Source organism: Eulemur rufifrons, chromosome 4 (assembly GCF_041146395.1).
Source record: "Eulemur rufifrons isolate Redbay chromosome 4, OSU_ERuf_1, whole genome shotgun sequence".
Classification (NCBI taxonomy): domain Eukaryota; kingdom Metazoa; phylum Chordata; class Mammalia; order Primates; family Lemuridae; genus Eulemur; species Eulemur rufifrons.
In genome coordinates, this window is record NC_090986.1 from 77,107,548 (window position 1) to 77,134,935 (window position 27,388).

Genomic DNA, 27,388 nt, shown 5'->3' on the forward strand with positions numbered 1-27,388 from the left:
CCATACCCTTCATCCACTCCTGTTTTCTGAAATTGCCTTAAAAAAAAAAAGAACACCCATAGTTCCACCTCCAGAGATAACATTTCAGACTTTGTCTATGTAACCACCATGATAGAAACGTAAGATATAGATCTTTGTACAAACATGAAATGCTCATGCCATTTGTAATCTAATTTTTCACTCAAAATATATCTTGAGTATCTCTTTATGTTAATAAATATATCATATCTACATCATTGTTTTTAATGGCTTCATAATATTCTACTTTTTATACATTTTTCTTTTAACTATTGTTGGAAATTGACTTTATGGGTTTTTTTTTCTTTCATCTTTCTTTTTTAAAAAAAAAAATTTAAATTTTTATTTTTTTAGAGACAGAGTCTCACTATGTTGCCTAGGCTGGAGTGCGGTGGCTACTCATAGGCACAATCATCGCTCACTGCAGCCTCGAACTCCTGGCCACAAGTGGTCTTCCTGTCTCAGCCTTCAGAGCAGCTGGGACTACTGTGAGCCACTGCTCTTTTTATTTTGTTGTGATTTTCACACTTACTGTATACCCCAGAGTAAAGCTTCTAAATTTCCTTTTTTTAAGTCTTTTTCTCTTTGAGACAGGGTCTCACCCTGTTGCTGGAGCTAGAGTGTGGTGGTGCCATCATAGCTCACAACCACCTCAAATTCCTGGGCTCAAGTGATCCTCCTGCCTCAGCCTCCTGAGTAGCTGGGATTATAGGCGCATGCCACCACACCCGGCCAATTTTTTCTATTTTTAGTAGAAATGGGGTCTCATCCTTGCTCAGGCTGGTCTCAAACTCCTGACCTGAAGTGATCCTCCCGCCTCTGCCTCCACCTCCCAGAGTACTAGGATTACAGGTGTGAGCCACCTCACTCGGCCCCTGAATTTCTTTTTTTATTCACTGGACTTGATAAGCCTCATAGTAATGATAATCTAACACACACTTTTTTGTTTATGTGCTAGGCACTATTGTAAGCACTTTATGCTTAAGTGCTTTTTCATTTTGAAAATTTCTTTAACAAGTATATGAGATAGTGTAACAGAGGGAATGGCCTGAAAAAACACCAAAAAATATTTTCTGTCTCTTTAAAACATCCTCCACTCCTTTTTGAGAACTAAAGCCTGCATCTCTGCCTCAGGCCAGTGGTTGGGGGGGGGGGGACAGGGAAAGTCTTTCTTTGTTTGTGCTACGGAGATGGCTCAGCCAACCTGGTGAAGGGAAGCGCTGGGTGGAGGTCATGAGATTGTCTTCAGTGCAAATGGGACAATTAGAATCATCAGCTGTAGTTGAACAGCAATTGCCTGAAGCCGAACGGCCTCCCTTTAAAAGCGCTGTATTTCTGCTTAGTATTAGGACGATGGCAGTTCAGACCAGAGTCTCCATCCTCCTCCTTTGCTGGCAAAGTAATAAACTTGTCTTTCCTTCTCAAACCACTTGTTCTCGTTCTTCTGATGCAGAGGAGTGCGAGCTTTTGGGAACAGGAGATACTATTATTATTCTCATTTTACAGACCAGGAACTGAGGTGCAGAGAGGTTAAGCAACTTGCCCAAGCTCACACAGGCAATGGCAGAGTTGGGATTCTAGCAAAAGCAGTTAGCTCCAAAGTCTGTGTTTTTAACCATTTCATTATATTGCTTCTTGACACCAACTCATTTCAAAAGTATGAGATTCTGAAACCCAGTGTATAAGAAAACAGAAATATATACCTGCCCTTTGGTTACTTAAAAATTAAAGTGTTTTCGACCCTCATGAGATGTGCCATGCTTTGCTATTGAGTTTTTAATGGTTGTACATGCCCGCCCCCAGGCTTGTCGGCTCCCCTGAAATCAAATAGAAATGAGCCTGGTATTTTATAGAGAAATATAAAATCATCAGCACACCCTCCTTCCACCTGACTATCTTAATCTAACTCAGGACAGATTTGAACAGAGCAGATTCAACTTCAGCCAGGCTGTGTTCACTGGCTCCGTGGGCTGAGGGAGATGGGAACGCAGGGCTTTCTGGTCCATGTCCCCCAGTGCTGTGCAAAGCCACCTTCAGTCTTGTCAGCTCTTCCTTCTGCAGTTTCAGAAGCTCTCAGCTTCCCCGAGACATGTTTTATTACTCTCTGCATTCTGATTTGGCTTTGATAGTCCCCTGCTCTTTGCATAAAGGATTCTTTACAATAAAGTTACTCCCTGAGCTACTGGAAAGAGCCTGTCCTTTCTCAACCCCTCCCCTCTAGGCTTTAAAGGGAAAATAAAACTGACCTGCCTTGTGGTTACAGAGGAGAAAATTCTTTCCATTGCTGTAATGACAACACATCTTCTTCGTCACCAAGATATTATTTTCACTGTGAACTCGAATGTCCTGATTCCCATCTCATGGCAGCTGGTCCTTTCTAGAAAAACCCCAAGGGAAAGAGGAAGCTTTGAATCTCCCAGTCCCCGAATTGGTTACTCCCCTTGGAATCCCCAGAGGGTCAGCGATGCAGTTATTGTTGCGAGAGTTAACTGTCATAAACAGAAGAAAAACCAGTTTAAAGCAACCTGGATATTTGATTTTGTGTTCCGGCGATTTATGGGACCAATTTCCTACCCGGAAATTGTTCAGATGAGTGAAAATATTTCAGGCACTATCTCGCCTAAACCGAGGCAAACCTCACTCTGTCAAGACAGCACAAAAGGCTGAGGAGGAAATAAGTTTACAAAACATTTTGCTTTTTTCTTCATGATGGTAAATAGCTGCATTGGCCTTTTCTTTTTCCACTTGATTGACCGCTGCCTTCGGTGTGGGGCTGGCTGGCCGCGCTGGCTTCCTTGTTAGCTCTTTTCTCCTTCCTCTTCGGGGTCTTTGGCGGTTGTCCAGAGAGAATCTGCCTCTCTGGAGCGCGCACCTTTCTGCACGGCCTTCGTGACACCTGGAGCCACATGGAGCTCTACCCCCCTTCCCACCCCAGGGTCGAGATGGGCTTTCTCCAATCTTCCTATCACTTCTAGGTCACCAGCTATTTCCTTCTTGTCCCGAAGTAGGTCAGGGTAGGAAATTCCCCTCTTTCCTTCTTTAGCCTTCTTGTTAACAAAGCCAGTCAACAACTTGTTCAATGCTCAGTTTTTAACTGCCTGAAACTTTTGATAGGTCAGGGAAACGAATTCTGTCATCACTATACACAGTTGGAATTACCTTTTGGCTTAGGAGTTAAGGGCACATGGATGTCACACAGACATGGGCTCAAAAGCTGCGACTCTCCTGGAATTCTGTTCTCCCCTTTACCCTCCGTCTCCAGTTCAGCACCTGCTGTTTCTTCCCCCTCCCCTCCCCCACCCCCACGCCTCCTGGGTTTGCTCTTTCCTCTCCTTTCCTGTTTTCCCTACCTGAGACAACACTCCTCTTGTCATGCTCTGAAACCCCAGATCTGAACTTTTATTTCTCCTGTTGTAGGGCTTCCCACATTCTACTGTAGCTGCCTACAGTACTTGTCTGCCTTCGCCACTGTAAATTTCGTGAGAACAGAAACCCAATTTTTCGAACTTGCCATTGTATCCTCCATTCCTCCTGCAAATAGGGTCTCCCAGAGATGGTTGAGTGAATGAACAAATGAATTCCTGGACTGCTACAACCGCCTCCAGACTTCCCCCGAGTAAACTTTGCCTTCTGCCATCAGGTGAATCTAACATCCCGCTCATGACATTCCTTTCCTGCTCAGGACGCCACACACCTTCTTCCTCTTTTTTCCCATCATGCCTAATTATTTGGGCCTGTTTCTCAAGGCCCCCAATCTGTTGGCCCCACTCTACCCATTTCCCCCCACTCTCCCTCATCTCCCCTCTGTCTTGCTGCATCCCAGCACCTCCACCTCCGCTCCTGAGCGTCCTCGCCGTGCCTGCCGCTGCGGCCCCCGATTCCCATCCGTGCCTTCACTCACAGCCTGGCCCTCTTCTTGGGGGTCTTTCCTTTTGCTCTCTCACTGAAGCCAACTCATCCGTGAGCATCCAGCTCGAGGTCTACTTCTTCTAGAAAGCCCCTGCGCTTTTCTCATCTACACGGACCTCTGCCTTCTTGGATCACCTAGTGGTCTGCAGTGTAATGTTTTAGCTACTCCGCTTGCATGTCTTGTCCACCCACCTGGATTGTGATACCCCTGAGGACAGGAGCTGTGTCGTTAGGTCTTTAGCATCCTGCACAGCTCCCTGTCGAAGGCTGGCTTCCCCTCCGGCCCCTCCTCCTCCCTGCCCACTTCCAGCAGTCTACATAGAGGAGGTCTGATTAAATATCTTCCGAACAAGGCTTGGGTTTTCTTATTCTGTTTTAAGGGAATTTTTTTCTTTTTCTCCAATTTTGTTACTGCAAGTCCATGAAGGCATATTTGACAGCTCCTTGCTCCCTCACGTCTCCTTCACTATCCAACATGTCACTGCGATGTCCAGCAACCAGCAGGCCTACTAGGCATGGTGGGTAATCCCCAGCGTCAGGTTATCCACGTCAGAACACTGAGTGGTTGCTGAGGGCTCCAAGTAGGTAGTAGAGCCTGCTGAGACCACTTAAGGATTTCTGTATAAGCTCGGTGGATTTGAGCCCTCATCATTGTTAATTGCTGTGTAAGTCAAAGGTGGTCATAGATTCTACCTCGGACCAACATCAGTGAGCCATAATTTCAGGAAGCAGGGCAGCTACGGGATCCTCCACCTGCAGAGGTTCTTCCAGATTCTGGGAAGTTGGACTATTCTAGAATGTATAGAACAGGAAAGGCAGGAATTTCCTTGTCTCTCTAAGGATCCCCAGCCACCCTAGCCCTGAATGTGCATGTGAATCACATGGAGATCATCTTCCTTTCTTTCTTTTCTTTTCTTTTTTGAGACTGGGTCTTGCTCTGTTGCCTGGGCTAGAGTGCAGTGGTGGCATCATAGCTCACTGCAGCCTCAGACTCCTGGCTCAAGTGATCTTCCTGCCTCAGGCTTCCAACGTGCTAGGATTACAGGCCTGAGCCACTGCACCTGGTTTTTTTTTTTTTTTTTTTTTAAACAGAGACAGGGTCTCACTATGTTGCCCAGGCTTGAGTGCAGTGGCTATTCACAGGTGCGATCATAGCACACTGAAGCCTCAAACTCCTGGGCTCAAGCAATCCTCCTGCCTCAGCCTCCCACATAGCTGGGATTACAGGTGCCCACCATGCCTTGATCTGGAGATCATTTTAAAATGCAGATGCTGAGTCAGTGGGGTTTGAGAAGGGGCCTGAAATTTTGCATTTCTAACAAGTTCCCAGATGATACTGATGCTGATGCTGCCTGTCTGTGGACCACACTTTGGGTAGCGAGGGTCTAGAATGCGGACACCTCCTTGTCTAGTGAACTTTAGCAGGTGGAGAGCATCTCAAGGAAGCTCCTCCCATGCACACCAATCATGCACTGTAGCATCTCCTGGAAGACTCAGGCTAAATCTGTGTTTAATTCTTTTTCAAACAGCATATCTAAGTTTTGCAACCATAAGCACCAGCCAGGAGAATATATATTCCATGCAGAAAATGATGATGCTGAATTCACCAAAATGTTCACCCTGAATATAAGAAGTAAGTTAAATTGCCAAGAATTTAGTTTTGATCTTACAACTCCTTAATTCTTTATTAATATTAACCAGGAAGAGCAAAGTAATGACTTAGAAGGGAGGCTACAAGATTGTTTTTATATGCTGAAATGTCCTGAAACTTTACTCTCATATCTACTGGCTTTGGTCTTATTAATATATCTCTTTTTGTGTTTATCCTTAGAAGCTAAATGATTTATTCCATATCGTTTCTGAATATGCCTTAATATTGTGACTTTATTGACTTTACTACTTTGAAAGGTCACGTTAAGGAAAGGCAGAAGGCCATAGTAGCTGCCATTTATTAATATTTGTTTTAATAATTGTTATTTCTTTGGTCTATAAAAAGATGAGAGTATATTTCCTTGGACTTTTTGCAGATACTTCTCCTAAAGCTAAGAATCATTTTAAGGTGTCCAGATAGATGGAGGGCTGCACCTCACCTCTATACCAGAGGAGCCCAGCAGTAGAAATGTGGCATTCAGCAGAGAGGGGTTAGGGCCGCCTATCCAGAAGGTTCCATGGCAAGGGGGAAAGAAAGAATAGCCAGAGGTCTTGAGGCATCCTGCATGAGACATCCTCCCAGAAGCACAAACCGCCCTGGAGTAAATGGGCAGCCTGTACTGAAGGCTTTGAAACCATTTCTGCAAAGCACCATACTCCAGGAGCTAATTTTACATGTTGTTCTCTGCAGGGAAACCTCAAGTGCTCGCAGAAGCATCGGCAAGTCAGGCGTCTTGTTCCTCGGATGGATACCCGTTGCCATCTTGGACCTGGAAGAAGTGCTCCGACCAGTCTCTCAAGTAATGAGGACATTGACGTCTCTTGTAATGGAAGAACATGAAACTCTTTTTCTTGAATACAGTTTAAGAAGATAGGATGAAAGATTTAAAATGCTTCCCTTCTGAATCACCCATCATTCTCAGTGGTCATACATAGATTGTTTCTGACAACGTATAATAGATGAATCTCTTTTAGAACTCACCGCAGAACCCCAACTTCCCATCTGATGGCAGCCCCGCCGGTCTAACTTCTCTGTCTGCCATTTCTTTTCAGCTGCACAGAAGAAATCACAGAAGGCGTCTGGAATAGAAAGGCTAACAGAAAGGTGTTTGGACAGTGGGTATCGAGCAGTACTTTAAACATGAGCGAGGCCGTGAAAGGGTTCCTAGTCAAGTGCTGTGCGTACAATTCCGTTGGCACATCTTGTGAAACCATCCTGTTAAACTCACCAGGTATACACACAACAGTGGCTGTTGCATTAGTAATATCCCCCATCTGGAATTCCCCACTAGAAGTTAGTCCCTGTCGCTGGCTTTTGTTTGGGGACTTTTACAAGAGAGTATAGGTTCAGTGCGTGAGAAAAGAAGGCTTTTTGAGTCAGGCAGGACTCCCCACTAACGTAGACTGCTTGGCAGGTTGGGGCAGAGTTCCACTTTCACTATTATGACTCACGAGTGACAGCGATGCGGAAAACCGTCAACTCCGGGGATAAGGAATCTCGACTGAAAGATCCGACTCTAGAGAAACAGATTTAGTAATTGGGAGTCTCTGTCGTTTTCCCTTTCGTTTAATCTCCTTATTTGCCTTTAGCCTCCTGTTTTATAATTTTGGGTTTGTTTTTTTGAGCCCTCCTAAGTTAAACAATTCTGGAACCTGGCCGCTTACACTGATAGTTTAGAATCACCCACAGCACAAAACTAACTTCTCCACAGTCATAGGAGACTTTCACAGAAGGAACACAAACTTCTTTTTTTCTCTGACTTCTACATCCTGTGGGTTTAAATTGATGTAATTCTTATAACCCTAGTAAATGGTTTTTTAAAAGGGGTTCAGGTTCATTTACAATTTTCTAGGAAGGAAACTTGTCCTGTATGGGGGTGTTGCCTGATTTTCGGTGGGGGGTAGAGTACATGCAGGGTACTTGTGAGGACTGAACGTCGTGATCACTGAAACAGGATGTGAGAGATGATAATGAGCGGACTGTAATATCAAACAGGAATTTCATTTCATCTCTGGGTGATGCTCTTCTGTTGCAGGTCCCTTCCCTTTCATCCAGGACAGCATCTCATTCTATGCAACAATTGGGCTTTGTCTTCTCTTCATTGTCGTTTTAACCGTGCTAATTTGTCACAAGTACAAAAAGGTAAAAGCAAAGGTAAAAATTCGTTAGCGTGTCCTGTGTCTGCAGAACTGCCTATTCCTAACTGAGTCATCGTTTCATCTCTGAAGCAATTCAGGTATGAAAGCCAGCTGCAGATGGTACACGTGACAGGCTCGCTGGATAATGAGTACTTCTACGTTGATTTCAGAGAATATGAATATGATCTCAAGTGGGAATTTCCAAGAGAAAATTTAGAATTCGGTAAGGATGAAATGTTCCGGCTGTTTCTGTAGCATTTCCATTCCATTGGAAAACCTTTAAAATGCACTTTCCATTTACCTTTGCAGGGAAGGTGCTAGGATCGGGTGCTTTTGGAAAAGTGATGAATGCAACAGCTTATGGAATTAGTAAAACAGGAGTCTCAATCCAGGTTGCCGTCAAAATGCTGAAAGGTACAGTACAGTGGCACGATGTCAAGAAAGATGCACAAAGATGGGAGGCACCATTTCCTGCCCACCCCTTCTCCTTTTTGGCATCCTTTTCTGGCTACCTTCCTGTGTGTACCGGGACCCCCGAGCACTTCATATCTTGCACTGCTTCACATTTTACGGGGATTGGGGGCTTTTAATTTCAGCCATGCTTCAAGGCTGAAAAGGGAGTAGGTTGGGGTTAGTGTCAACCAAGTCATGAATCCAACATACAAGTCAGGAATACAAAACTCCACCTCTTCTTCCTCTTCTCTCTATGTTGAGTTTTCATCAGCTTCCATATTTGGGGCTACGGTTGCTACAGGCAGAAGTTGTTTCTTACATTCTGACACAGACTCTGGGTAGAAGAGCAAACCGGGGCCACTGTATCCTCACTTCCTACTCGCGGCTCCATCCGTGCCCGGCTGGCCTCCAGCCCCTCGCTCCCCTCACTGTCGCCGCCACTCACTCAGCAGGACCACCTCCAGCTGGCTCTTCTGCTGAAGTCAGTAGTGACCTCCCACCAAAGAGGTCCGAAAGGCATTTACAATCAAGCCCATGGAATCTTCTTTGGGCTCCATGTTACCATATTCTTCTCAGTCCGTTGCTGGCAACTCCTCTTCCCTCCAGCTTGTTTCGTGGTGTCCCGTAGGCCTGCTCCTGGACTGCCCCCCTTCCCTCCACACCCATGGCTTCCTTCCGTACCCCAACAGTCCTCAGGATCGCATCTCCCTTCTGAGCATCTGATGTCCAAGTGCTTGGATGTCTCAAAAGTCCCTTTGACACTGAATTCCCCCAGCCACGGCCCTCCACCAGCATTCCTCTCTCCATGATTGGTAAGGAGTGCCAAAGAATAGCCACGTCCCACGCCATCGCAAACCAGAAACCTGCAGCTCCTCCTTGACCCGTGCTCTTTCTAACACCCCATCAGCTATTCCTTTCGGCTTCCTGCTTGGTGTTGAAACCTAATAATGTTCCTTGTAGGTGTTTCTCGAGTCCACCCTCTCAGTTCTATCTCTGTTACTCCGCCCTGGCCCCAGGCTCTCTCCTGTGCAGCTGCAGCAGCCTCCAAGGCGGGAAGCCTGTAGCCTCTGTTGATCCCTTGGCATCTCTACGGTTCTGAAAGCCGTCTCCATCTTTCCTCCACAGCCCTGCACGCTTCAGCCGCTGCTCACCTCTGCACCTCTTGCCCTCGGCACACCACGCTTCTTTCAGTTCCTCAGGGCACTGTCCACCCCCACCGCAGGGCCTTTGCACAAGTGATCCTTCTGCTTCCCCTTCCCCTTTCACATAGGTGTCTCCCACTCCTCCTTCAGCTCAACATCACTTCCCCAGGGAAGCCCTCCCTCACACCACAGGCAAGACGGAGCCCCTTGCAAATTGTCACCTTAGCTGTCTGCAGGTTTTCCCCCTGGAATCTGTCACCTTGGAGGGGCCCTGTCTGCTGTGCTGTGCTCTCTCCTGTCTCCACCTTTGCCCGTCTGTTCCCGCAGTGTGCACTGTCCTCCTCCCTGGCCGCTGGGCATTCTCCCGGCTCGCTCGTTTTCCTTCAGGTCTCAGCTTAGACAGTCAGTCAGTCCCTGTCCCCACCCCTCTAATGCTACGCTAGCTGCCCCTCTTGTGTGACTCCACAATGTCCCTACATTCCTTTGCCACTTTGCTTTTATCACACTATATTGTGATGGCTTATTTACTTGCTCCCTGAAGAAAGGGGCTGTGTCTTGTTCGTCTGTCATTCCCCAGTGCCTGGCACATGGCCTCATGCACAGTAGGCACTCTGTGGACACTTGTTGGATGACTGAATGGAAGAGATAATGCTATATGAAAGTGCTTTGAAAAGGTTAAGCACTCCATAAAGCATAAGATATTACTTTGATTTCCTTGCTGATTTTCCTGAGTTCTAAATAGATTCTTGTTATCAGTCCTTTATCTGATGTGTAGTATGCAAAAATTTTTTCCCATTCTGTAGGTGGTCTGTTTATTCTCTGGACTGTTTCTTTGGCTGTGCAGAAGCTTTTTAATTTAATCATGTCCCATTCATTTATTTTTGTTGCTGCTGTGATTGCCTTGGGGGTCTTCTTCATAAATTCTTTGCCTAGGCAAACAACCAATTAGCATATACTTGCCAAGTCCTCGGATGCAGCAACCCTATCAAAAAGTGGGCAAAGGACATGAATAGAAATTTTTCAAAAGAAGATATAATGGCTAACAAACATATGAAAAAGTGTTCAACATCTCTAATCATCAGGGAAATGCAAATCAAAACCACAATGAGATATCACTTAACCCCAGTGAGAATGGCCTTTATCAAAAAAACCCAAAACAACACATGTTGGCGTGGGTGTGGAGAGACAGGAACACTAATACACTGCTGGTGGGACTGCAAACTAGTGCAACCCCTGTGGAAAGCATTATGGAGGTATCTTAAACAGATTCAAGTAGACCTGCCATTTGACCCAGCAATCCCATTACTGGGCATATACCCAAAGGAAAAAAGGTCATTCTGTAACAAAGGCACGTGTACCCAAATGTTTATAGCAGCACAATTCACAATAGCAAAGATGTGGAAACAACCCAAATGCCCATCAATACATGATTGGATTAGTAAACTGTGGTATATGTATACCATGGAATATTACTCAGCTATAAGGAATGAAGATACGACATCTCTATGGTTCTCCTGGAGAGAGTTGGAACCCATTATATTAAGTGAAGTATCCCAAGAATGGAAAAACAAGCATCACATGTACTCACCAGAAAATTGGTTTCCCTGATCATCACCTAAATACAAATCTGGGAAGGACACCAATTGGACATCAGACTGAGGTGGGGGGTGGGGGAGGGGATGGGGTATGCCTACACAATGAGTGCATTGCGCACTGTTTGGGGAGTGGTAACACTTGAAGGTGCTGACTCGGGAAAGGGGGGGTGGGGAAAAAATATGAAACTATTGTTTTTAACTTGCACTGTTCACTTAATAATTTATCATGAATAAAAAAAAAAAAGATATTACTTTGTCCATGAGGAACAGAACATGGACAATTAAAAGCCTCCCCCAATCCCTGTAAAACGTGAAGTAGTGGAGGATGTGATGTGCTCCGGGGGCCTGATACACACAGGAAATCCCACCCCCAAGCCAAGATCTTGGAAACAAGGCTACCCCTGAGGGCTCACTCTAGCCAAAATAGAGATGTCAACACTCTGGAGAAGCCACCACAAAGCCTAGGGTGTCTTACAGGACAAAATAAGGGACCTGGAAGTCAAATAAAATCTTCACTGAATATATAGGAAAGTTACTATGTCTGTAAGAAAGAACAAGCTAACAGAGGGGTGGGTGCCTGGAGCCTGGGGAGGGAAATCCAAACACCCTGCCCTTGGCCCTGGGGGCCCTGACAGTGACAGGTGCCCTGCGAGTTCCTCACTGACTCTCCTCGTGCTATGCTTCTGAGCAAGGTTATGAGTGCAATCAAGCTATCTAGACTTTTCTCCAGGGAGAGAGAATGTACTGGCCAACCAGTGCGTTCTAGCCTGCTTGGCACTTATATTTCTCAATCAGTTAATGACTCTCTTGAGAGCTTGGTTAGTGGGAACTAGTCCTCTTTGACCTCCTCCCGTTGGACTTTCTGACAAATTTAAGGTTCTAGACCCCAGAACCACAGGCTGGAGCCCACCACCCTCACTGACACTCCTGTCCATGACTTCTCTCTATGACTTCAACAAATCCAATAGTCAAACAAACAAAGAAGCATGCTTCTGTCTTCAGCGTATCTGTTAATTTGCACTGTGGAGGAAAATCATGCATTACTATGCTGTGTCTGTTTCGAGAGCCAACTGCAAGGATTTTCCTTTTGGTAGGTAGAGGAAAGTCCAGTGGAAAAGCACATGACTAGATTCCACATTCACACTTCAGTCTTTGAAATTCTGTCTTTGTAACACAGGATGTTACAATTCAAAGTTCAAGCATGATTTTTATGTGGGTTTCTCTCTTATAATTTTGAATTTAGATAAACAATGTACATTAACTCTGACCTAAAGAAAATTTTAACGTATTAAATGACAGAAAATTCTTATTTTACTTGAGTTTTACATTTTTCATTTTTTTTTTTTTTTTTTTTTGAGACAGAGTCTTGCTTTGTTGCCCAGGCTAGAGTGAGTGCCGTGGCGTCAGCCTAGCTCACAGAAACCTCAAACTCCTGGGCTCAAGGGATCCTCCTGCCTCAGCCTCCCAAGTAGCTGGGACTACAGGCATGTGCCACCATGCCCGGCTAATTGAGTTTTACATTTTTTATGCCCCTTCATTGACAGAAAAAGCAGACAGTTCTGAAAAAGAGGCGCTCATGTCGGAACTCAAGATGATGACCCACCTGGGAAACCACGAGAACATCGTGAATCTGCTGGGGGCGTGCACGCTGTCAGGTAGGCAGTTTCCACTAAAAACCCCTGATCCAACAATTTTGGCCTAAGGCAAAGAGGACATTTGTTCTCAGTTTTTCCCCTCTTTTCTCAGTCACAGTGTGGGCTCTCACACCCACGTGGAATTAGACACTGAGCACTCTTTGAATCAGATGGGTCAATGGAAAGAATGCCCTTCTTGTACCAGCTTTATTGGAATATACATAATTCTAGCCCACATAAAAACAACCACACTGCAAGTACGTTTTGTGGTATCTGTGCCTCCTCCCCAGCGGCAAAGCTGGCATAAACGCAGCGGTGAGGATGGCTACAGAGCTTGGCCCCTGCTCCAGCTGGGCTGTCTTCAAATAAGGCACAGCCAAGCTGGGATTTCGAACTTTACTTTCCTAGAATTCTCTGGGGTGGCTTCTCTGATTTTCTCAATTGTGCCCAGAAATACTCAAATGATGTGCCCAAGGCATCCTTTCTGGGACAGCAGGCCTGGGACTGGGATTAAAAAAGAGGAAAAGAAAAATGGATCTAAGAGAGGATCCGGAATATATTTCCCTTCCTCAGGCAAACAACCAATTAGCATATACTTGCCAAGTCCTCGGATGCAGCTGGCATGTTATTCCCGGTTGCAAAGTGGAGAATCCTGGAGGCCAGGGGTTGGTGAGGCCACATGTGCAACAAGGGCCAAAGAGAAAGGCAAGAAGATGCTGCTTTCCAAAGACGTTTGAACAAAAAGCTGGAATTGAACTTAAAGTGTGAGAAGAGATAGGCTCAGAAAAAGTGGTACTCTCTCAATGTCTGGGGCGAAGTGAGCCCTCAGAGAATATGTTGTCTGCTACACAGACTTCCGAAAAAACAATTTGGTGTTTGTGTACCTATAATTAACACTGTAATTATTTCAGGACCAATTTACTTGATTTTTGAATATTGTTGCTATGGTGATCTTCTCAACTATCTAAGAAGTAAAAGAGAAAAATTTCACAGGACGTGGACAGAGATTTTCAAGGAACACAATTTCAGTTTTTACCCAACTTTCCAATCACATCCAAACTCCAGGTAAGAGGCTGGGTCAAGGTTTCATAATTATATGTTGTAGAATGTAGGCAAAGGGTGATCAAACACCTTCCATTGATGAGTTTCCGAAGGCATCGTGTAGTCTGTGGGTCCTGAGACGGAGAAAACTTACTTATCTTTGTTACACCACTTTCCCTGTTGATTTGGAACTCGGAGACCTGTTCCTTTCCTTCAGTACAGGTGCTGTAGCTGAGCTAGCCTCTCCCTACCTGTGCCTGGATCGCACCTTAGAGACCTACTGGGTTTTAGGAAAAGGGCATTATTCGATCTTTCAGAACCTGGTTGCTGCACAGGTATTGGTAAAAAGAATGAAAACTTTTTTCAAAGACCTTAACATATTCATAAAGAATAGCTCAGGTCCTGGGACTATTGCACAAAAGAGCTCTAAACTCATAAATTGGATTTCAGAATATTAAGATGGATTGATTGACATGGCCTTTGGCCTTGAAGGTCTGAGACAGAGACCCCCAGCATCTTAAAGCCGCAAGGCACCCTGGAGATCCCAGGCACATCTGCTTGCAGTTGCCCCTAACCGGGTCATACCCGTCACCAGTCCTCCCCTTTACACCCATTTCTTAGTTCATAGTCTAGGACTAAGAGAACTCTATGGTGCCATCCACAGTCTAGAGCGAGAGTCTGTCCCAACATGTCGGATGTGTCGCTCCACAGTCAGTAATTAGCTCTTTTATTCATTCTGGTCACTGGGGTATTAAATGCGCTGAAGTTATTTCTTTTGGAATATTTGTGGTCTGCAAGCATTAAACTATTTCCCAAAGATATGTAAGTTGTAAATTGGGTTAAACTCGTATGTTGCCTTTGATTCTGTAAAATTAAATAAAAAAAAAAAAAAGAGAAAAAAAAAAAAAAAACCTCGTATGTTGGAATAAATTGAATCATGATCTCTTTAACATTTCTACAGAACTCCTCAGTGAAGAGTTCTACATAACTTAAAACAGATTTTTATTATGACTATTGATTAATTTCCCAGTAAGAGGAAATGAGCTTTGCAAAGGCAAACTTGAAAAAAGAAGGATGGTGAAGCACAGGTCTCCCTGCACGATCTGTGTCACATGGGCTTTTAGAGGGAGAGTGTGCTGGGTGCAGAAGCCTAAGCGATATGACTCCCACTTCCACTCCTTATTAGTTATGTGATAGCAGCAAGTCATGTTTATCTCACCGAGCCTAATTTCTCGGTTATTAAATGGGACTTTAGGCTGTGTGCGGTGGCTCACGCCTGTAATCCTAGCACTTTAGGAGGCAGAATGGGGAAGATTGCTTGAGGCCAGGAGTTTGAGACCAGCCTGAGCAAGAGCGAGACCCCATCTCTAAAAAAATAAAAAAAGAAAGAAAAATTATCTGAGCACAGTGGTACTCTCCTATAGTCCCAACTACTCTGGAGGCTGAGGTAGGAGGATCACTTGAGCCCAGGAGTTTGAGGTTGCGGTGAGCTATGATGATGCCACTGAATTCTAGCTTATGTGACAGAGTCAGACTCTGTCTCAGAAAGAAAAATTAATAATTTTAACACCCAGCTTGTAGGTTGTGGCAAAGATTGAGTGAGGTCCTTTTTGAACTGTAAGACTCTATACAGAAAATAGGGATTTCTCTTATCTTAGACCCACAAGCCCAATTTCACAGATGTTTCCAATGTACATTAAAAAATGGACAAGTTGATGGTGTGCTTTTAATTTAAAAACCCATTTATAATAGGAATCCATTTATCTGAGGGACTTTTTTTAAATAAAATGCTCAGAAGAAGAACATAAATAATGAAAAAACAAATTTTTTTAATAGCATGCCTGGTTCAAGAGAAGTTCAAACACATCAGGACTCAGATCCGATCTCAGGGCTCCATGGGAATTCATTTCATTCTGAAGGTAATATTTTTATTCTAAGTAGTAGCACTTGCAAATGGAAATGGTCACAAGAGTTTTATGTTAACTATTTTTAGAAAGCATGTAAAGGCAAAAGCATTTTTTTCTTTGCTAATGTTGGATGATAGTTAAAAGCCATAGTTTACATATTGTGAATTTTATGCCAGTGTTCAACTAATAAACACTGAGATCTATTTTATTTGGTCAGGTTATTCTTTTTAAAGTCATAAATTAATTAGAGCCATTTTATTACCTGATAAGTGGAAAAGATAATGAGTTCCAGAGTCAGACAGAATTTGGGTTGACTTCTGGTTACTTCACTTTCTGACTGAATGACTTTGGACAAGTTATTCAACCATTAGAATCACAATTTTATGACAATCACAATTTTATTGGAACACTCTCTACTATCTTTGAGAGTGTACTAAAAAAAGAAAAAATAACAGTTTTCTTATTTATAAAATGTGCCTAACGCTACCTTCCTCATAGGACTGTTAGAAGGAGTAAATGGAAGAACATTAAATGTGCAATACTATTCATAAAATGTGATAGACACTGGATTAACATTAATTCATTTCCCAATGTGACAAAACCACCTAGTGCAAAAAAAAAAAAAAGGACATCTAAAACTCCTGACTGGGCACAGTGCGCTGGCTCACGCCTGTAATCCTAGCACTCTGGGAGGCCGAGGTGGGCGGATCGTTTGAGCTCAGGAGTTTGAGACCAGCCTGAGCAAGAGTGAGACCTCATCTTTACTAAAAATAGAAAAATTAGCCAGGCATGGTGGCGCATGCCTATAGTCCCAGCTACTCGGAGGCTGAGGCAGGAGGATTGCTTGAGCCCAGGAGTTTGAGGTTGCTGTGAGCTAGCCTGACGCCACGGCACTCTAGCCTGGGCAACAGAGCGAGACTCTGTCTCAAAAATAACAACAATAATAATAAAATTCCTGCCTAATGAAGTGGCCATCTGTCATCAAAGCAGCTGGGGAATTCATCTCTAACCAAAAAGAATCTTCCTGTGAGCCTGCATAGGCTGCAGAACTGTCAGGGTCCACGGGTCAGCTCTAGTACTGCCCGGAAGATGCTGCGGCAGCTTCACGTGCCATTGTAGCCCCCACCCAGCTCTGGCCTCCCGTAGAGATTTAATAAGGCAGCCTCCTAGGGTTATGGCAAAAGTGGAGACTGGCTCTATTTTGCAGATGATATTGAATATGAAAACCAGAAAAGGCTGGAAGAAGAAGAGGACTTGAATGTACTTACATTTGAAGATCTTCTTTGCTTCGCTTATCAAGTTGCCAAAGGAATGGAATTTCTGGAATTTAAGTCGGTAAGCTCCTTTTAAACAAAAAAAAAAAAAAACAAATATTTAAAATATGTGCTTATATGTTTTTTCTTATTTATTTTAACTTATGTCCCTTAAAATCTGTCTTTTTCCCCTGTTTGCTGTTGGAGTTACTGTGACTGCTTGTAGCATAAAGGCCCAGGATCCCTTATAAGGTAGCAGCCAGCATAGCCCGGATTTCCCTGGCTCTCTGGAGTCCCCAGAAACTTCCAGGGCAGAAGGTCAGGATAGGAAATCCTCAGAAATCCCTCCTCAAAACGAAGCGTAGCATTGTCAGTCTCTCCTTGGACGGTTGTTCAGGTTGTGCCCTGCATGTGGCCATTTGCTTCAGCAGGTGAGTGGAGGCTAAAACCCCGTGTGCTCGCCGGGCGCGGTGGCTCACGCCTGTAATCCTAGCACTCTGGGAGGCCAAGGCGGGTGGATCGCTCGAGGTCAGGAGTTCGAGACCAGCCTGAGCACGAGTGAGACCCCATCTCTACTAAAAAATAGAAAGAAATTATCTGGCCAACTAAAATATATATAGAAAAAATTAGCCTGGCATGGTGGCACATGCCTGTAGTCCCAGCTACCCGGGAGGCTGAGGCAGTAGGATCGCTTAAGCCCAGGAGTTTAAGGTTGCTGTGAGCTAGGCTGACGCCATGGCACTCACTCTAGCCCAGGCAACAAAGCAAGACTTTGTCTCAAAAAAAAAAAAAAAAAAAAAAAACCCGTGAGCTCTGCTGGCTGAGCTGGTCACCCTGAGTGTCTTCATGTAATTTGCACGGGCATGCTGTGGGCTAGCAGCAGCTGTGAGCCCGCTGCCTCCTTGGTTGCTAGTCCCACATGCATTCAGGCCGTGCTGCTAAGGCCCTGGAGCCTGCCTCAAACCACACTCTCTACCCCGATTTTGCGTTCCCTCTGTATTGCCTTCCAGCCCTGCTGGCCTCTGCCATTTCGAATGTCTCATGACTATAAGCAGATAAAGGCCGTTCCCGTGACTGCTTTCTTTCCTCGTTTTCTTGGCTTTTATTGCCTTCTCTTTAGTTCCCAAACCTCTTCCCCTTCTTTTTCTTTCTTTTTTTTTTTTTTTTTTTGAGGTGGGGGGTCTCAAACTCCTGCGATCCTCCTGCCTCAGCCTCCCAAGTGGCTGGGAGTACAGGCATGAGCCTGGCCACCCGTTTTCTCTATTCCCTTCCCTTTGCTTCTTTTCTCTCTGAATTTATAGAGACTAATTTCAACTGTATTTTATTTTTCCTTTAAAAAAGTAGTCTCAATGATATTCCCCCACATCGCAACTCCGAGGCACGTTCTTCCTTTCCTCGCTCCTCCCGCTGTTTGGACTGCCCGTTTCTCAAGCCTCTCGCGCACGCGGGTGTCCGTCTGTAGTCCCCTGCACACCCACGACAGCGCGCTCACGAGTGTCTCCGTGGATGCCGGACAGCAGCTACACGTTGTCTGGCTGTCGCTGCCCACGGTTAAGTAAAGGTTCGAACCACTCCCAGCCGGCCGGCAGGGGGCCCTGCTCCCTGCCCTCCGTCCCCCCACCCCGGGCTTGTAATCTTAGGAAGTTTTGAAAAATATCCAGTTTCTTAGCCCCCCTCCCCTTTTGTCTTCACTTTAGGCCTTCCCTTCTGCATCACACATGTCACCGTCCCCTGTCTGTCCCTCTCTCCCCGCTCCTCTGGCTGCCCCTCGGTTTCCGTCGCGGGCTCTTGCCTTCCTCAAACAGTTGCTGAGCCTTGACCGCATGGCGCGCAGGGTGCTGGGTGTGGAGATAAGAGTCAGTTGTGATATGACTCCTGGGCTCGAAGATCTCACGACTGATAGGGAGAAAGACGCGCAGCCGTCAAATCAGAGCTGACACTGTAGTGCGATAAGTATTGTGATTGCAGTAAGTTCCGGGAACCCACGGAGGGACGTGCACACAGACCTGGTGGGGGCAGGGCGTGGAGATGAGAAGAAAAGGTTTCTGAAGGAGTTCCTGCTTGGGCTGAGGAGAGTTTTGAAGGAAAGGGAGAACCAGCAGGGAACAGGGGATAGAACAGGGGACATGGAATCAGGGAGAGAGTTTTTTGGATAAAGGTAACGAGTTAGACATATTGAATGTGAGGTGCCTTGGGCGACCAGGTAGAACTTAGTCTAGTAGATTCTTAGACACACCCATCTGAAGCTCCAGAGAAATGTTTCCGTTGGAAATAGACATTTGGGCGATGGTGGTCGCATCCCTAGGTCAGGATGAGGTGTCCTGGGGTGGGTGGTGTGGAGTGAGAGGTCGCAGCCCTAGGGAATTAGGCTCATGCACAGAGCCCCTGACGGAAACAGGAGCCACCAGGACGGTCGGAAGAAGACAGGAGAGAGTCGTGCACAGAATTCACAGAAGCAAGGACCTGAAGCGGGAGGGGCTGGCCAACAGTGCCAGAAGCCACAGAGAGGTCCAGTCAAGCCGAGGCTGGCTGGGTGCCACGCCAGTCAGTGCGGGCCTCAGCCAGAGCAGCTTGGGCAGACAAGTGGGAGGGGGAGGCAGGTTGCCGGGACCTGGTGGTAAAGCGGGTGAAATGAAGTATTCATAGACGGTACTCGAAAACTGGGTATGGGAGGAGGGTGTGCTAGAGGGGTTGTGGCACAGGAATTTTTGTTTTTATAGTGTTTGCTTTTATTTTTTAAAGATTGAAGAAAGCCCATCAGACCTTTGCTACTAGAACCCCGTTCTTTTTCAGATCTTCCTTCGTAGAGTTAATTTTCTTGCCAGAACTTTTGAATTAATGTCATGACATCTCTCAGTTCAGGAATTTCTTCTAATTCCATTTTAATCAACCTCCCCAAACTCATTTTATTTTTTTCTGATTATTTTCTTTGATATTACTCCATTTTATTCCCAAATCTATTTCCCAGCCAGAAAAGACATTATATTCTTCACACTCACAATAAAAGTGCTGGAACACAGCCTCTGAAAATCACTTTGGAGGCTCAAGGAGGGCCCCTGGGGTTGAGTCTCTTACTTACACCCTGCTCAGTTTGATCTCTTCTGTAAGAACCTTTACTCCTTGGTGTCTGGGCATGCTCCAGAAGCGACAGAAATTTCTGCAGCCACAGCAGCTGAAGAATTGGGCTGCTGAGTTCACTCAGTTTGTCACACATCTCAATGACTGTTCACGGCCCGGTGAAGATAACAGGCCTTCCATCATCTGTACTTCCCATTGAACTTGAAACCAGAAGACGTGTTGCACTCTGGGGTGACATACGTTACAGTGAATCACGCTGCCATTTCATTCTTTATAGTGTGTTCACAGGGACCTGGCAGCCAGGAATGTGCTCGTCACCCACGGGAAGGTGGTGAAGATATGCGATTTTGGACTGGCTCGAGATATCCTGAGTGATTCCAACTACGTCGTGAGGGGCAATGTGAGGCTGCTATTTCTTACGTATTTTTGTACTGCTGTTTTGTGTTTTGTCATTATCGTGGCAAACATCTGCACTTACTGTGGTGTGTTTTTGATTTACGGTAACATCAAAAAGCCCTCACAGCAGTTTGCTTACTTATGCTTAAAAAGGTTTTTCTGCAGCTGCAGGGAATATTCCGTCTACAATAAAAGCTGAGCAAAATAGCACCACGTCTATCCTTGGGCTAGCTAGTCAGAATAGATCAATTAGGGGCTTCTCAGTGCAATCCTCACTTTAAAAAAACCCCCAAATCTCATTACTTACATTTCAGTTCCCTTAGCTATAAAGTGACTATTGAGTTATGCTTTCAATTATGTGAAAAGCTAATAGCTACAGTAAAGCATTCTTCAAAATGCACAACACATAAATATTAAGTAAATATAAAATTTAAAAGGCACAGTACTTAAATATTACATTAATGAATATTTGTCATCCCATTACTGTTAACACAGGAAGGCCTAAAACATGAATGAATCTTCTTGCTAGTAAAAGACTAAGGACTGATGTGTTCTTTACAAGAGAACTGTTAGAAACACTAGATGACAAAACTGTGCAGTTGAAAGAGCAGGTTTTTTAAGAATTACGGCCCCTGGCTTTAAGCCCCTGTTCTGCTTCTTTTTGGTTACTCGTTTCTGGCATTTCTCTCTGCATTATTGTCCCTACCTGTGAAATAATAATCAAATTAAATGCTGACATAGTGTTTGCGGTGTGCTAAGCATTATTCTAGGTGCTTTATATATATTCATTCATTTATTCGTCAGAGTGCCCACTTTGTGAGTGAGGAAACTGAGGCCAGAAGAGTAGCTTGCCCACGGTTACACAGCACGTGGACTGGAGCATGACCAGTCTGTGCCCACGCCCGTGTCTAACCACTGCGACGGAGTGTTTCCCGTGAGGGTTATGCGCTTGCCTCCCAGCACTGATGTGGGAATAAACCAATCAAACCAACATGAAAGCTCCTTGCCCAGGGTAAACGTCCAATAAATGTGAAAAGTCAAATTAAATCAAATAATCATCTTAGTTGATTTAAGATCTACTCCTCAGTCATTACGGCTGAAGTCATAAATCTGCCTGCTCATATGTGGTTATGCAGTTTGTAACCCTACAAACTAGTTGTCTCTTATGTGGGGAGAAAATTCCATTTGGGACCACCATTAGTTCCTTTAATTAATCAAATTAACCAAACTAGCTTGCTTGATTCAATAGCTCATCAATCAGTCTGTACAGGATTTAAAAGAGGGTTTCTTTCTTGAGCTTTGATTTTTACTTGGCAGATTTAAATGTGGGCTGTGAAAGGCTCTTTAACTCGTGAAAAAGAAAATCAATACCAATGCCCTGCCCCAGTAGCTACCCATCTTGTGTGTCTTGATTCTAATTTGAGACTATACGAAGTCAAAACCCCCCTTTCATGCTACTAGAAATGATTAAAGCCACAGAAGCCAGGCTGGTGTCATTTCTGGAAGTGACAACATATGCTCTCCTCATGACAATCTTGTGGATGGCATTTCCACTGAAGGTCTTCTGAGAAATGCTTGAACAGAAGATCTAATTCTCTAGGACCCACTTACCTCTAGGCAACTGACCAGCCACTCCGTAGTGGAAAGTGAACATCTACTGTTAAACTCACCAATTCCAAGCACAAGCTTTTGTTCAAGACGAGTTGTAAAGAAATAGATTTTGTTTTTTAGGACACTATTATTACAGTATAAATTCCAAAGTGAAAAACTTCCCCTGGAGGAGTGTGATTGTCTCAATTAAGAAGTGCCTTCGGAAGATCATTCATTTTCATCACCTAGCTCACAAGAGAAGTCATGTTTGTATGTGGAAAATTCACCGTCTTATCTCCTTTTGGGTTTCACACAGGCCCGTCTGCCTGTGAAATGGATGGCTCCAGAAAGCTTATTTGAAGGGATCTACACCATTAAAAGTGACGTGTGGTCATACGGAATATTGCTCTGGGAAATCTTCTCACTTGGTACGTTTGGCAGCTCGCTGGCCTGCTTGGCTCTGGGCTTTGCACATCCTGCTCTCTCTGCACCGGTCCCCACCCTGTCACCTCCTGAGTCAGACAGGGTGCCACCTTCATTGGTCTTACAGTGGCAGCCAGTGCCACTCTATGTTTCTTTGCTGGTGTCCATAGACCTGTCTACCTCACTGGTCTGTAACTTGCTTGAGAGCGGGACTCGTGACTGTTTCTTCCCCTTGCAGCCCCAGCACCAGGCAGTGCCTGGCCCACGGGAGCTCTCGCTACATGTTTGCTAACTGACTGAATCAATATGCAGACGAGTGAAGAAATGAATGAATGGCTGTACCTCTCTAATATTTTTCTCAGGTGTGAATCCTTACCCTGGCATTCCGGTTGATGCTAACTTCTATAAACTCATTCAGAGTGGGTTTAAGATGGATCAGCCGTTTTATGCTACGGAAGAAATGTAAGTTCAAATCAGACTGTAAATTGGTTGAAATCAGAAATTTGCAGCCTATTTCCAAATGCATGACCAAAAACAGTACAAAGTTCTGAATGCAAAGTTCTTATGATTCCTCTTTAAAAAGAAAAGAAAATTCTTCCTTTTTGTTTTGGGGATTTCTGAACAAAGCTGAACCTTTTCTGTCCTCAGAACCACCTACTTCCAGGTTTTAATTCCTCTGCTTGAGGGATCCGGGAGGGTGATTAGACTCCGTTTCCTACATCATATTTCTTTAAACACATTTCTATCCATCATCTGATTTATCCTTTCTAATATGAGTTCAAAATCTAGTAGAAGACTTGCAACAAAACAAACATGCCATAAATAAGTAGCTCTCAGGAATAAATGGTGTTCATTATGCAGAGAATTATCCATTTTGCTTCATTCATACTTCCTTAACTTGTTCCTTGTTCTGTTACTTTACAGATACTTTATAATGCAATCCTGCTGGGCTTTTGACTCTAGGAAACGGCCATCCTTCCCTAATCTGACTTCATTTTTAGGATGTCAGCTGGCTGATGCAGAAGAAGCGGTATGTAAAAGCATATTATAAAGGAAACTGGTAATTTAAAACACTCATTGCTGACTTCCTAAGAACCGAAAGTACTAAGTTGTCTTTCTCACCACAATTTGTCTTGGTTGCCCTTTAAACATTGTATGAAATGAGACACATTTACTGATAAATGTTTTAGGGGAAAAAAAATCTTTCCTGAAGATTTCAGCCAATTGATTAATAAAAATAAAAGCTCTTAAGTGTCCAGTGCAGAGGACTAGACAACTAACTAAAACTTAATCCCTGGCCTCCAGAAGCCACTGACCCTTTTTAATTCAACATGAAGCATGAGTGTGGAATAATCAAACGACTCAATCGTGTAATGTGGTCGAGTGAAAAGAGCACTGACCTCGAGTCCTGAAGGTTGAACACCAGCCCTACTGCTCTACCTCCTGATAACTGTGTCCATTATGGCAAGTCACTTTACCTCTTCAGGTCTCAGTTTTTTCATCTATAAAATGGGTTGCTAAACTAGATGATCCTTGAGCTTTGGGAACTTGGAATTGCTAACCCTTCCCCCACCACCACCACCTGGTGTTGTGACGAGAGCCATCCCCAGATGAAGTGAGCAAAGGCTGGAACCTTGAACTCCCAATACCTAGGTTCAAATCTTGGCTCCATCATTTACTTCTTATTTGACCTCATGAAGTCACTTAACCTTTTTTGGGGGGAGCATCTCAGTTTCCTTATCTGAAATATGAAATTAAAAAATCTTACTTTATGGAATTATAAGGAGTAAATAAGATGATGTATGTGAAAAGACTTTTAGCACATACTGGGCACTGTGTATTTACTCAATAAAATGTTAGTTGAATATAAATCTGATTCCTTCAATGAATTCTCTTTCCTGTTTTCTAAATTGTTAAGAGTCTGTTTTCAATTCTGTGTTCTCTCTTAGACTTGTGTGGATGGTGTGTGTCCTTTCCTCCTGTTATACATTTTTAAAAAATCACATATAGAAGCTAAGTTATTATCAGGGAATGAAGCCAAAAGGTTGGGGGAGATGGAGAGCCCCTAGGGACTTACAGGCTATTGGGCAGATAGCTATAAACAGTTACTGACACTTAAGATGAACTGAAAGAAGCGAGAAATGAGCTGGTGGAGCAAGAGAGAGGCTTGACTGATGTTTACTTGTTGAGTGGTCGGGTGTTGATCTGTCGGGTGTTGATCTGTCGAGCTAGGCCGTGAAGAGTGAGTGGCATCTCGGCTGCTGGAGAGCGGACGGTGAGTGGGACATTCCAGAATGCATGAATAAAATAAATAAAGGGGCAAAGCCGAGAAAGTAGAACCGGAGACCCGTTGGCTTTGTTCATGACCACCTGGGTCTTGGTTTGAGGTTCTCTTTTTATGTCCCCATACCTACAGGGTATTCAAGTCCCTTTCCCTCTGAGGCCTCAGGAACTGTTGAATGGCAGCCTATCTGAGGGTGAGGAATAACTGACTATCAAAAAAATAAACTAACAAAAAGTAGCAGTCAGTAGTGAGGCCTGGGTGAAGGGAGGGAGTCTGTAAAATTTAAATAAACAGAATACATGATTCCTAAACCACAAAGTTCTTATAAATAAATAATAATAAAAACATGCCTAGCCTTTTGTGTATATAAAAGGGCAAAGGAAATAAGCAGGCTATTCATGATGAAATGCAAATGGCCATAAAATATAGACAAAAATGCTCAACTTTGCTGCTGGTGAAACAATTGCAGGTTAGGAGATAAAACCCGTTGCTCAACCAAGGGGCAGAGATGTGAAAGATCATTAATACCCAGTGTTGCGAAGCCTCTGGAGAAAATAGCGTACCCAGACACGGTTGGTAGGAGTAGATATAAGTACCGCCTTTCTGTGGGACAGCCTGGCCACATGTATCACAATTCGAGTGTCCCCTGCCTTTCATCCAGCAATTCTACTTTCCCCGCATGTCCCAGGGACAGACTAGATCAAATGTCACTTTCAGTTAGGATTATATAGCCAGTCCATCAAAAGGTTAATTAGGGCACATCAGTACTACTGATCCCTAGGCTGCCATGAAAAAAAAACGAATAATGAAAATATGTAGCACATGCAACATATGAGCAGTATAATAACAATATATTGGTAATTCAGAAATAAGGTTCTAAGACAGGATATACAGCCTGACCCTACAGACACAAAATTGTGTGTGCACGGCAAGCAGTCTATAATGGTGGTCACTTCTGATGATTTTTAGTTTTTTTCTGTATACCTTAAATTGCTTATAACTAGAAAATCTTCATAACTAGGAAAAAAGTAAATCTATTTTCATTTTGAAAAAAATTTAAAAGCTTGTGAAACTCCCAAGTGAAAACTTAAGAATCAGATCTCTGTGTCTCTTTCTGTGGCCTTTCTCTTTGATGGTTTTTCTGCATGGTTTTAGGGTTTCTAGGTGACATTTGATATCTAAGAGTAGAATCGATAATGAAATAAAATATTTGCCTATAAAGTGATTTTTCTGGCCGGCCAGGGTGGCTCACGCCTGTAATCCTAGCACTCTGGGAGGCCGAGGCAGGTGGATTATTTCAGCTCGGGAGTTCAAGACCAGCCTGAGCAAGAGCGAGACCCCGTCTCTACTAAAAATAGAAAGAAATTAGCTGCACAACTAAAAATATATACAGAAAAAATTAGCCGAGCATGGTGGCTCATGCCTGTAGTCCCAGCTACTCGGGAGGCTGAGTCAGGAGGATCGCTTGAGCCCAGGAGTTTGAAGTTGCTGTGAGCTAGGCTGACGCCACAGCACTCTAGCCTGGGCAACAGAGTGAGACTCTGTCTCAAAAAAAAAAAAAAAAAAAGTGATTTTTCCATTAATAAAAGGACCAAAATTACTTTGTCAATGAATATGTAGAATATCCTCTAAGACCCGTGCATAATAAAGTCATAGTTCACACATGTACCCTGAAAATATGTACATTACATATCAATAAAAAATTTTAAAAGTAATTATCTATAAAGAATAATCATTTTTATTTAAATAATTTGCAATATAGGCACATAACATGTACGTCTTAATGAGATGGTAATCCGCGCCCTGTCTCTTTCCCATTGCAGATGTATCAGAACATGGATGGCCGGATTACGGAACGTTCTTCCACCTACCAAAACAGGCGACCTTTTAGCAGAGAGATGGATTCAGGGCCACCCACTCCACAGGATCAGGTCGAAAATTCATAGAGAAACAATTTAGTCATAAGGACTTCATCCTCCCCGCCTACCTTAAACAGGCTGTAGATTACCAAAACAAGATTACTTTTATCTCTAAAAGAAAATATAGTATCAACTGCTGCTTTGCCAGATTTTTCTCTAGAAGCTGTCTGCATTGACTCTTGTTTTCAAAGGGACTTTTGTAAAATCAAATTATCCTGTGCACAAGGCAGGAGGAGCCGATAATGAACTTTACTGGAGCAGCTACCGACATCCAAAGGCCTTCTCGGGCTGGCTTGAGTGAAAACGGTGAACCTAAAGTATAGTATATTCTTGTAAATACATAAAACATAAGCATTTTGCTAAGGAGAAGCTAATATGATTTTTTAAAAATCTATGTTTTAAAATAACATGTAACTTTTTCAGCTATTTAGTGATATATTTTATGAATGGAAATAAAATTTCTACTATAGACATGTCCATTATTGAATTATTTACATGGTCTATTTAGGGCAAGACTTAACTGGAGTTTGTGAACCTGCTAAAATTGTGTGCAATGCTTTGTTCGGCAATGTGTATTTTTTCCTGTTGAGATGGCTCATTCTTTCATCAGATTCTTAAAAGCATCAGTGACTCCTGCCCCACTGGGTTAAGAATGACTAATGTTGAGTGTCTGCTCCCCTCTGTAGCCCTACTGTCACTTGGTTTGCTCTCTGTCCCCTTCGTCCTTTGGAGCTAGCATCCTCCATCCCATAGGCTTATCAACTTGACTTGTCCTCCTCCCCTTACACGCCAGGCACCGCCCAGTTCTGCCTTCTCTTTCCTTCTTCCTGACTTCCCTTCCAGGGCAGTGGTGATGGGTGAGGGCTGGGGAGCCCGTCTGCACGGGCTGGGATTCTCTTTCTGCCATGTCTTGGCCATGTCACCTGAGGCAGGTAACTCAACTGCTCTAGCCTCAGT

The 27,388-nt window shown here is 44.1% G+C and overlaps 1 protein-coding gene across 1 annotated transcript in view; it reads left to right on the forward strand.

Annotated features, from left to right (window-relative positions):
* The window catches only part of FLT3 (fms related receptor tyrosine kinase 3), a 66,493-nt gene extending 39,513 nt beyond the window's left edge, over positions 1–26,980 (forward strand). The window contains exons 10-24 of the mRNA XM_069467402.1: positions 5,457–5,560; positions 6,269–6,377; positions 6,631–6,809; positions 7,614–7,720; positions 7,807–7,939; positions 8,026–8,130; positions 12,451–12,561; positions 13,452–13,605; positions 15,418–15,500; positions 16,696–16,823; positions 20,097–20,219; positions 22,122–22,233; positions 22,591–22,690; positions 23,153–23,258; positions 26,336–26,980. Coding sequence (XP_069323503.1) covers positions 5,457–5,560; positions 6,269–6,377; positions 6,631–6,809; positions 7,614–7,720; positions 7,807–7,939; positions 8,026–8,130; positions 12,451–12,561; positions 13,452–13,605; positions 15,418–15,500; positions 16,696–16,823; positions 20,097–20,219; positions 22,122–22,233; positions 22,591–22,690; positions 23,153–23,258; positions 26,336–26,458 — 1,777 coding nt within the window. The 3' untranslated portion in view covers positions 26,459–26,980. The remainder of the gene's footprint in view (positions 1–5,456; positions 5,561–6,268; positions 6,378–6,630; positions 6,810–7,613; positions 7,721–7,806; positions 7,940–8,025; positions 8,131–12,450; positions 12,562–13,451; positions 13,606–15,417; positions 15,501–16,695; positions 16,824–20,096; positions 20,220–22,121; positions 22,234–22,590; positions 22,691–23,152; positions 23,259–26,335) is intronic.
* Positions 26,981–27,388: the final 408 nt, after the last annotated feature.